Raw genomic sequence first — 10868 nt, forward strand, 5'->3', positions numbered from 1 at the left:
GTATCATTAATTAAATCATTAAAACCATTGCCAAGACAATCTATATTTCACACCATGGCTTTCTACAAAGACAGAAAGAACACTCACTATGCTGCTGTATACTACCTGTGTCTACAAAACGTCCTCAGATTTGACATTTCAAAGTGTTGGCCTGATCTGAAATCTTTGATTTTTTGGAATAAATTCTGAACTTGCTACTCAACAAGAGTCTTACCTTCCTTTTTTAACAGATAACTGAGTAATATGTCCTCAAAGTTCAAACAATTCTCATAGGAAAGTGCTTTCCAGCCTGTGGATGCAAGTTGCCATGGCAACAGCCACAGTGACTACAAAGGCTCTAACCTTATTTAATGAATAAAATGGGGGGGAAATGTCATGAGATACTATAATAAAAACCCTGTATTATAAATCCTCTGGGAAAAAAAAAATAAAGAAAGCAAAGGACTCCTCTTCCCCATTTAAAGATACCTGGGCTGGCAAAAAAGCCTTCAATTTATCATCAAGCCTTATGTCATTATGTTCTAGAAACGCTGTGACTCTGCTTTTCTTGTGCCTTTAATATTCTTTGGCTTACAGACAGGTAAAAGACTGGAAATGAGCTGTTTAGTACCTAAGGATAACGGGTGTTACCTATGCGAAGCAGTAGCAGCAAGCAGAACAGGAGGATAAAATACAGTAGAGAAAAAGGTAGTGAAGAAAAAGATGGATTCGGACATAACAGTCTAAAAATAGACCTGCTTCAAACGAAGCACAGATAGCAGAAAGGATCTACAGAACAAACAGCTCCATCTAGAGGTTAAAACCAAGGGATATTAAAGCAAGCTTACAGGTAAAAGGTTCTCAAGACTTCTTAAACATAAGCTCTAAAACAGTCTGCAAAATCTCCCAGTTAAAATTAAAAATGGCTTCAAAAGACATCATGCAAAAGTCACCCAATCTTTGAGAACCTAAACGGGTTCCAAGAAAAACAAACTGAAGACAAATCTTGAAATGAACAGAATCAAGGCCTGCCCATTCACACCTTAAAGCTTCGTGCATTTCAGTGACATTCTCAGGACAAATCCTCAGGGAAGTCAGTGCATTTTGCCAGTTTTCAGCATAATCAAGACTTCCCCCACCATGGAACGTGAACCAAAGAAGTCAGTGTTCCAGCATCACTTCAACAGAAATGCAGACCCATGCTCAATAATGAATGGTCCAAGAAGGAAAACTTCCTGTACTTGCAACACTGTTCAGGCCCTGATCCTTCATACTATCATTCTTCACTTACTTCTGCAAGAATCAGAATGCTCCTGTAAGCTGTTGTATGCTCCAGAGCAAACTCTATTTTGCATGGCATCTTTCAAAGTAATTAATCATAATCATGTTTTATGTCGGCAGGGAAACAATTACTTTGTGTTTTCAGACAAAATCCAGGCTTCAGCACTCTGCTTAAGAAACTGCATGAGGCTTGGGTGAAAGAGGCAGGATGGGAAGGAACCAAACCCACTGCCTGCATTGGCAAACACCCTGCTGCATCTGCAACAGTGGATATGCAGCCTCTGGCTGCCTTCCCACACTAATCCCTCAGTTATAACCCAATAAAGTCATATTTGGTTACCCAGGACTCTCCAAAGGTCACCAGTTACCTGGCCAGCAGAACAGATCTTCTCTAACATGCTCTCATTTCAGTAGAGAGCTTTAACTATAGGTGGATAGTCATACCTCCAACTCTTCCGGCTTTAAACCTTATTTTCTCCACTTTACACCAGTTTTGGTCACACTCTATCTGAATGCCAAAAATTACAATAACATATAAAATCATCAGGAATATCCACATGATCCCTCCCAGGCTGTATTTTACCGTGCAGCCTGCAAAAATCCTGTCATCTAAAGGCATTGTTTCTTAAGCCTGTACTGGATGTTTCATAGCTGCAGCTCACAGTGCAAGCTGTGATAGGAAACAGAATTAAAAAGACCAGAAAACCAGAAGCAAGGGGCTGCAGCTGGAAAACTGTTGGGTTGGAGCTGCCGCACCACTGCTCCAGAACAAAGGCGTTCTTTGTTATTCACTCCATGCTTCTGGGAACATTCAATTCCCTCATGGTGTTTTTCCCACATTTTTTTTTCACACTTTCCCTCTCTTTATCCTCCTTCTCACTTACCCCTCTTTTCCTCCCTCCCACATTGCTTTTTCTATTTACCTGTTGTAGAGCTATACTTACTAATAGCATTCCTACTCTCTATTTACGTTCTTGATTGTATTTAGCATCACGAAAGGATAAACACTGTTTATGATAGACTAAATCACCCCTTCCACCCCCCTAAAAAATACTAGCATTAACAAGCCAGAACCAGTGAATCAAGTGGCAAATCATTCTATTACCATTCATAAGTGATTTTTAAAAGCCCCAGTGCTACACCTCTGAAGAACAGCCCATTTTGTGCCTTATGGTTAGTTTAGAAACTGAGGCAAGTGTGAAAACACATATCCAAAGGACACTGCACAAACTGTTCTTGAGAGATTTCTACAAGGTAACACATTAATTCCCCTATTTGAAATAGCTCTCACCAGGGCCCTTGCTTGAAATACTATGCAATTATTGATCCATGGGCTGTATTTCTCTGAAAAGTGTTCCATTTCTTTGAACACACAATCTCCAATTTGTTAAGAAGCGTCACACACACGGTCTCTTAAGTTCTGACTATCCATCAAATCCAAACCAGAGCTTGCATAGAAGTTGCTGCCAGAATTTCCTCCTGATTCTTTACCACAGTTTGAATACAAGTGTATGTTTAGGATTACTAGTCTATATTCATTTGCCATGGCAGAAGCAAGCCCCATTTTGTATTTAATATAGCATTTTAAACAACGCATTATGAATGCCTGGGAAGCATGACTGAGCATTACAAAAACAATGCTGCAAGCTCTGGAATACACTTCAAAAATTCAACCCTATTTTGACCTCCTCCTAACATGTACTAGCAGAGAGAAGTAAGGGCCTTTCAAAGTAGCTGTTCAGACACAAGAGCTCCCTTCTCATGCTGAAGTTCACCTATTTAATGCCAAAAATAAACTCACTACCTTTCCAATGTACCAGAGCACATACAGGGAGCAAGGAAAAGTGAGCTCTTCCTGCTCCATTTCTCCTGTTCTCTACTCCAGCATCCCCAGTTTAATCATCTGTATCTCAAGGCATACTTCAAAGTCATACTTCAACATTGTGACATTCTTCCCACATCAAAAGAAAACACTGATTTCCAGCATGAAATGACAAAGCATCAACTAAACCCAATTATTTTTGCTCTGAATATCAAACAGCGTACATCAAAAGTGTTAACATTTTGTCACAATCCACCTTGCTGACCCTGCTTTAAATTGTGTAACAGTGAAAAATAAACCCTTCTATTTCCTTTTGGGATAGTCTGTATGCCAACACACCTCTGGGCATAAGCCTAGTCTCATTTAACTTTGCAGCTCTGCTGTGAGATTCCCTATTACACACACAGATTTTTTTGTTGGGGTAAGCACAGTTTCCTTTCAATCCCTTTGACATAGACAACAGGAAAGGGAAAAGGATGGATGATAACACTGTGTTCTGCAGCAACCCTAGTTCATGCAAACACAAGAACTATCAGGAGCTAAGCTGTGCTTTCACTTGAACCTGCTTAATGACAATAAATCAACTGACTAGAAAGTTTTATATTCAAAGCACTCCAACAAAAAGAAACCAGATCCTGATTTCTCACGTGTTCATCTTCAGTGTTCTAAATTAACCAGAGAGATGGCACCAAGATACCAAATTCACACAGTATTTAGATGAGGCTACTAAAGTTCTTCCAGAAAGTATAAACTTGATCTGGGAAAACAACTGATATTTCTCTGGCTTTGTAAATGTTTTGCAGCCCAAGATAAGCAACCTAATGCTAAGCTCAAAACCAAAGAAAATTACTACAAATGCATCTGTCACATTATATAATCACATATAAATCTCTTCACCAGAAAGTGTAACACTATTTTCTCTGCAGAAAGCCAGCTTCACATTAGCCAAGTTCAGTTTTGAAGCAGTTCCTGTACCAGAATTGGCAGAATTTGCCCCCCCATAATAAAGCTTGACAAAGGGAAGTTTTACCATCACTCATTCTTTGCTGACAGAAACCACTGAAGGATTTTTTAAAGACTCCAAACAATCCCCCTATACACACTTGCAAAAACTGATAGTCAGAAGCCACTGAACTGGGCTTTGTATTTTTCCAGGCATCATTTCCATAGAGTCACAGCTTTAAGCTTTTGGAAACTGGCAATAAACAAAATCATTAACTATTCTTTTAAAGACACCAAAGCATTCCAAACTTTATTTCCAGGTGATAAAGACTACAGACCTTTGCTGCAGTGTGTATTTTGGATTCATATTTTTAAGTCGGAAAAAAAAAATCATATTTGAACAGTTTCCTTTAAACTGATTTAAGTAAAGAAGCTCTTAGTCTGTTCCTTACCAGAGAAGTAAGGAAGAATTGAAAATGAGATCTTTGCTCACTTGTATCAATAAAAGCTTTTTTTCTTCTTTTCACAGGAAAAGAGTGTATTAGGGGAATACACTGAAAACACACGACATTAGAAATTAAAACTGGCAGATGCTACACGCCATTTTTGAAGCTTAAAGACATTTTGTATGGCTTAAAAACACATCTCCTTAACTCTTCAAAACTAAAACTGATGATTCAATGTACTGTTAAATTACTGACATATGGCTCTACTTGTCACTTTGTATTAAAAATGCTTCTGTATGTGACTATAGTGAGACAAGGAAAAACCACAGAAATACTTACATTGCATTTACTTTGTCTTCTGGGCCCTGAACTTGGCCTGTCACAGTTCCTTGACTGGTATTTTTAACCCAGCCAACCACTCCTAACTTCGCTGCTTCCTGTTCTGTGTACTGATTCACAAAATAATGAAAGAGGACAGTCAGTGTCAGCACATACACCACACGCATATCACTTAAACCCCCACTTTCATTTGCATAGTTTCATTTTCATAGCTTTAAGACCTACACTTAAAAATCCACGATGATCATACTGAGGCATTAAGAGGCTCCTGTCAGCTCTGAACTTGCAGCAGGAACAGCCAACTTTTGAACAAGAGTGAGATTTCACATATGCATAATAAATGTGAGTTAATTCCCACTTCCATTTTCACAGCTTTAAACACTTCTATTAAAGAAAAGAAATACACACATCATGGCTCCCACCAAGACATTATACCGCTCACAAAAGTCATCTTCCTCTATCACAGGTACATGTATAGAAGCCTCCTGATGGTGTGAGGCTTTCTTCATTTACAGAGGCTGAAGTCTTGCTCCCTTACTTAGAAACTTTCAACAGTTTCGATCACAAAGAACTCTACTAATAGCACACTACTACCTTGTACCTACTCTATTCCTTTCTTTAGTTCCTATCACTGCCCATTTCCCTCTTCAGCAATCACAGTGTCTAAACTTATTAAATTTGCTACATGTACGAACCTCAGTTTTTCTCCAGTTTCATTTTAAATCCTTTCCCCTTTAAAATTCTACCCCAGCTGCTGCACTACTACTAAAAAAAAATAAGGTTATAATTATAGTGGTTTTCTAGTATTTTTGCAATACCACAACAAATTACAATTATTTGCCCAGCTATTCACTTCTTGTGATAAAAGCAGGAACTTCCAAGTACATTGTTTTTGAGGTGTGGGCTGGGGTTTTTTTAGGCAATACCCAAAACAGTACACAGATAGCAGATGGCCAACAGCCAAGCTTCAGGTTAATATGATTACATTTGAAAAGGCAAAACAAATTTCAGGGTAATTTAGCCGATGAAAAAGCATTACTATTATGAAGAGCATTTTTCAAGAGGCTTACGAGCAGTTTGCCCATGCTAACTTGTCCAAAAGCAACTTTTAGGTCTTACACTAAGTGTAGTCCATTATTCCAGACAACAAGCTGTTCCTATTGGAAATGTGCCTTCTTGTTTCTCAGGTTCCTGTGAAATTCAGAACTACCTGCTGCACATTCAGAGCTGAAGGAGATATTCAGCTGGAATACAAGCCACAGACTGCACGCTTGTAGCACACTGTTACCAGGAAACACAATGAGTTTCTTAAATACAAGTACTATAATTGCAATTAAAAAAAGATTAAATTGGAACACATTGTTTCAGAAGCCAGCATCAAGAACTTGGGGCTTAACCTTTCTAAAGATTAACTTGTTATAACGTCCTTGTGGCCACACTGTCACAAGAAACCCCAACACAACCTTTAGATACTGTACAAACAAGCAACACGTTTAGTAACCTTTTAAAAAACCATTTTAATGTAACAGTAATAGAAAACAAATGTATTTTCCCCCCTTTAAACCCACTTGCAATACTCAGCCTTCTGACCTGGAACTCAAGAGTTCAGCTTGGATATATTTACACTCTACCGACCTGCTGCTGTATTTTTAGCACTGGAAATACTATACTGTAAAGTAGAGCTGGTAAATCAGCCATTGCCTTACCATCCTGAAACAAACACCTGGAAAAGAAGGAAAAACACAGTAAAATAGTTTGAAGGAATGCCACTTTCGGGAATTTCACTTCATATGTATGTATTTTATTGTACATCTAAGTCACCTGCGGTCATTTCTTAGAGAAGTTTTAAGGAGGAGCTACTGAATTTTAACATCGGGCAAAGTTTATGGAATTTGGGTACAAGCCGGCCTTGGGCCTCCCCCTCGGCGAACGACTACTTCCATTAACACAGACAGCACATGCAGCTTTAACGAAGGCGTTACATTAAAGAAATCGCCTCTGACTTCATTTTCACCTCTAAGTTTTGCTGCCTAAGCCGGGAAGGAGGCGGTGCTCCCACGTAACCGCGCTGACAGAAAGTGCTTTAGACAGAATGAAACCGGTGAACCTCACACTGGTGACATATTCACCCCTCATCTCATCTCATCCCATCCCCTCCTTGCTGCGGCCACCGCCGCCTCAGCGCATGCGCGGCCCGCAGCTCCCGCCGCCCCTCACCGCCCGCCCATTGCCCCTCGCCCGTCTTCACCTTGCACTCGCCCGAACACTTCATAATCCACCGACTTGAGCGCGCCGGAGGCCTTGGCCACGGCGGACATGGCAGCCGCGCCGCCGGGAACAGCCGCTGCTCGCTGCGCTCCGGACCGCGGCCGAGCGACGGCACCGGACGGGAGCGCGCAAGGATCAAGCTTCCCGCGTTCGCGGCCGCCTCACGCCAAGGGGGCGGTGGGGAGCATGACCCCCGCACACAAACACACCGGGGACGGCCCGTGAGGGACCCGGCCCCGCAGCGCTGAGGGGAGAGCAGGCAGCGGCGGCGTGTCCTGAGGTGCAGCGGGCCCTGCAAGGCCCTTCGTACTTCGTGTATTTGAGGTTAGAACGGCGTTAAGAGAGGAAAGGTTTGGACGAGGCTGTCTCCTTCAGGGTTGTTGCAGTAGGCGTCTGCGCCCAGCTGGGTTTCCCCATCTCAAGCATCAGGTAACCAGCATTAGCCTTGTCCAGGGATTTACAGGAATTATTAAAACAAGAAATATTTCACATACATGGCTGAACTGAGGTAATTTTTGACTGATAAAGTGGGAAGTTCAGCAGTTGAAAGCTAAAACATACAGGAAAAGCAGGGCCAGCGAGGGGCTGGGCTCCTCATCTGGCAGGGCATGAGGGGAGATGCAAGCCCACCTCCTGCAAGCTCTCCAGCAAACCTTCAATGGTACCTATTAGTGCGCCTGTTTTCATTAGCAAGCCTTCCCAGAAGCATTGACATGTAATTTCTTTTATGTAGATGCTACATGTGCAAAAATACAGAGCAGAAATTGGTTGTTTAATGGGCTGAGTCTCCAACCAAACACCACAGAGATCTTTGCTTAGTGTTTTCTGTCTGCTTGCAAGTTTAATGCCCCCTCGTCTGCCTTTCCTGAAACACCCAAGTGTTTTCAGGCAGAATCCTACAGCTTATAACCAACTTCAGAGCATGAGCTCAGCCTGCGCTTACCAACACATAAAAGCAAGTGAACTGTGACTTTACACTAAATCTCATCTTATTTGCTGCCTCCATGAGGCAATTCCCTCCCACACACCACTTCATGTCCTAGCAGTAATGCAGCATAACCCTTAAGTTAACTTAAGGGTTGCTTATCTGCTTGGATCTCAAGACAAGAGGGCTGTTAATAGATAGCAAAACATGAAATTGTTCTCCTGAGCACATCAGTTAATGATGGAAACAACATTCAAGCCAATGCAGAACAGAACTAGTCAGAAGATTTCCAGTACCACAGGGAACAGGAAGAGAACGGACAAAGTGTCATCGTTTGCTTTAACTGCACAACGTGTTAACCCAAACCTTTGCCTTGACAGGGATTATACGTTTCGCTGGTGTGGCATCAGCACCATTTTGTTTTTGAGGGGGAGGATTCTACAGAAAGAGGAGCAGAATGCAGCAGAGACAGAAACTCCCCTGTCATTTGCTGCCATCTATCAGCAGTGAAGAGCAAGGCAGGTAACAAATAAACGTACAATAGAGCCTATTTACAGTACAAAGCATTGTAACACAAGCCTTTAAACCAGAGCTTGTTCTGGTATGATTACACTGTCCTATGTGCAGATTCCAGTGCTGGCAATGTCAGCCTTTGTTTTAGCAAGAGAATCTTTGACGTTTCAAGTTGAGTTCTCAATGTCACTCAGGTCTCCTACCTGAACTGGCTTGTTCTCAGCATGGGGACCCCATTCCTGTGCCTGTCTTTGAGAGCTTCTAGGCTCAGATATACTCTTATCTCCAGTCTTCCTATTGTTATTGTCCTTTTTCTAACAAGTCAGTTTAAGATTTTTTCATTTGTTTGCAATAAGAACCTTTTGCCACTCCCCCTACACAAATCTGAGTTTTTCATTATTTTCACCATACAGACCCTGAAGAACTCCAGAAGATGATACCATGAAACATCTAACACTTTACAGTCAAAGTAATCAGTATTAGTAATCAAACAGTATTCAAGTACCCCAAGTAACAAGAGAGCTTTATCATATACTATCACTAAATGGTTTGTGTTGGAAGGGACCTTAAAGCTCCTCCAGCTCCAACCCTGGGCAGGGACCCCTTCCACTGGAGCAGCTTGCTCCAAGCCCCTGTGTCCAACCTGGCCTTGAGCACTGCCAGGGACGGGGCAGCCACAGCTTCTCTGGGCACCCTGTGCCAGCGCCTCAGCACCCTCACAGGGAAGAGCTTCTGCCTAAGAGCTCAGCTCAGTCTCCCCTGTTCTGGCAGGTTCAAGCCATTCCCCTTGGCCTGTCCCTACAAGCCCTTGTCCCAAGCCCCTCTCCAGCTTTCCTGCAGCCCCTTTAGGCACTGGAGCTGCTCTAAGGTCTCCCCTTCAGGAGCCTTCCCTTCTCCAGGTTGAACCAGACCAGCTCTCTCAGCCTGTCTATCAAGAAATGTAGACACCCTCTGTGAACTTAATTAAGTTTACCCCATTTTCAGCTGGTTACTTGGGGGGGGGGGGCTAAGAAGAATTGGCTGGTTGCACACAGCTACAGGCAATTGTAACAAATGCTGAACACCTACCTCTGTCAAGGCATAAGATATATTCTTTGATTATACTGCAGAGGAATGCAAATGACTAAGAACATTTCCTGCAACAAACAAATTATTGCACCTTTAGAATGAACTTGAGGACGAACAAGAAAACGTAATGCTGTAAGATGTGTAGATCATCTGAAGATGAAATACAGAGTCTTTCATACTGATTCCAGCTTTGCTATAACCACATGTTGGATTCAGTTTGCTACTGAGTAAATACAGGTGACCCTTTTTATTACTAAAACAAATCAGCAACAGTCATGATTAATACCTGAGTGAGACATTCAAGGCTGCAGTGAATACATGATGATCATTTTGGTGCCAGTTTGTCCTGGCCTGTGGTACCCACACAGCAATCCCCTTTTTAAGATTCATCTCCTATTTCACCATCCTAATTTCACTTTTCTGATCACTACATATCCTTATTAATTCAGGAATGTGCTAGCCAGCTTTTATTCCTCTGTCTCCTTTAGAAGTCATTGTTTTGTGTTCATACAGATTGGCTTCCACTACCAGCAAGCACAGTGTCATCTAAGAACAATTACTACAACTTTAGCTTTCACAGAAGGGCTTCTTTATTCTGAAGGCTGCTTAGAAAGGTGCTTTATTTGGCAAGTTTCTTGAAATTGGGGGAAATTCTATCATTAATAGGTCCAAGATGACAAATAGGTTATCTGCCTCTACTCTGAGCATTAAGCCTTTAAAAAATCCTCCCAGTACTTGCTCCAAATGCAGGAAAAGTTTTCCCACTACTCTGTTTTTAATCATAACATAAAGAAGGATAAATTTAAGAATATCATTATTTGAAAACACCTAGAACCTGCTACATAGCAGCCAAACATCAGGGAACAGCACAACTGCTGCTACACAAGGAGCCAAGGGTGGTCCTAGCATTAAAGTGACACAGTTTTAGAGTACCTGAGCAGGGCCAGCAGAGCCAAAGGCTAGCAGCAGGATGCATCCAGAGGCAGCAGAAAACCAGAAACACAGCTACAATGTAGAAAAAAAAAGGTATCCTAGAGGTAAGGCTGAAGTCAGAGCTAAAGATTAATTCACCTATGACTTAGGAGAAATGAACATGCTCAGCCCTGAGCTTAAATGGACTTCCTGGAGCAAGGAGCTGAGGGGGTGTGGTTGCTCAGGTGAAGCTGGTCAGGTCAGTTAGAGCTGTTGATGCCCTTAACACTGACCACTATCGATAACAACTGTTTAATAAAAGGATCTCTTATTTATCAAGCTTTTGCTTTGGTTGTTATTTTGAAAGTTGTAG

The 10868-nt window shown here is 41.8% G+C and overlaps 1 protein-coding gene and 1 long non-coding RNA gene across 2 annotated transcripts in view; both read right to left on the reverse strand.

Annotated features, from left to right (window-relative positions):
• ACYP2 (acylphosphatase 2) overlaps positions 1–7167 on the reverse strand; it is a 44826-nt gene extending 37659 nt beyond the window's left edge. The window contains exons 1-3 of the mRNA XM_061356867.1: positions 7058–7167; positions 6516–6532; positions 4810–4919 (exon numbers count right to left, since the gene is read on the reverse strand). Of these exons, the coding sequence (XP_061212851.1) occupies positions 4810–4919; positions 6516–6532; positions 7058–7127 (197 nt within the window). The 5' untranslated portion in view covers positions 7128–7167. The remainder of the gene's footprint in view (positions 1–4809; positions 4920–6515; positions 6533–7057) is intronic.
• Positions 7168–8747: 1580 nt separating this feature from the next.
• On the reverse strand, positions 8748–10539 carry LOC133214147 (uncharacterized). Its single transcript, XR_009726017.1, has 3 exons — positions 10517–10539; positions 9584–9651; positions 8748–8889 (listed from the first exon to the last, which is right to left on the reverse strand). It is a non-coding gene; the product is annotated as an uncharacterized LOC133214147 (long non-coding RNA).
• Between the last annotated feature and the right edge of the window lie 329 nt (positions 10540–10868).

This window comes from Neopsephotus bourkii, unplaced genomic scaffold, assembly GCF_033783945.1.
Source record: "Neopsephotus bourkii isolate Nb327-2 ecotype Australia unplaced genomic scaffold, CSIRO-AGI_Nbou_v1 NB_873, whole genome shotgun sequence".
NCBI classification, from domain to species: domain Eukaryota; kingdom Metazoa; phylum Chordata; class Aves; order Psittaciformes; family Psittacidae; genus Neopsephotus; species Neopsephotus bourkii.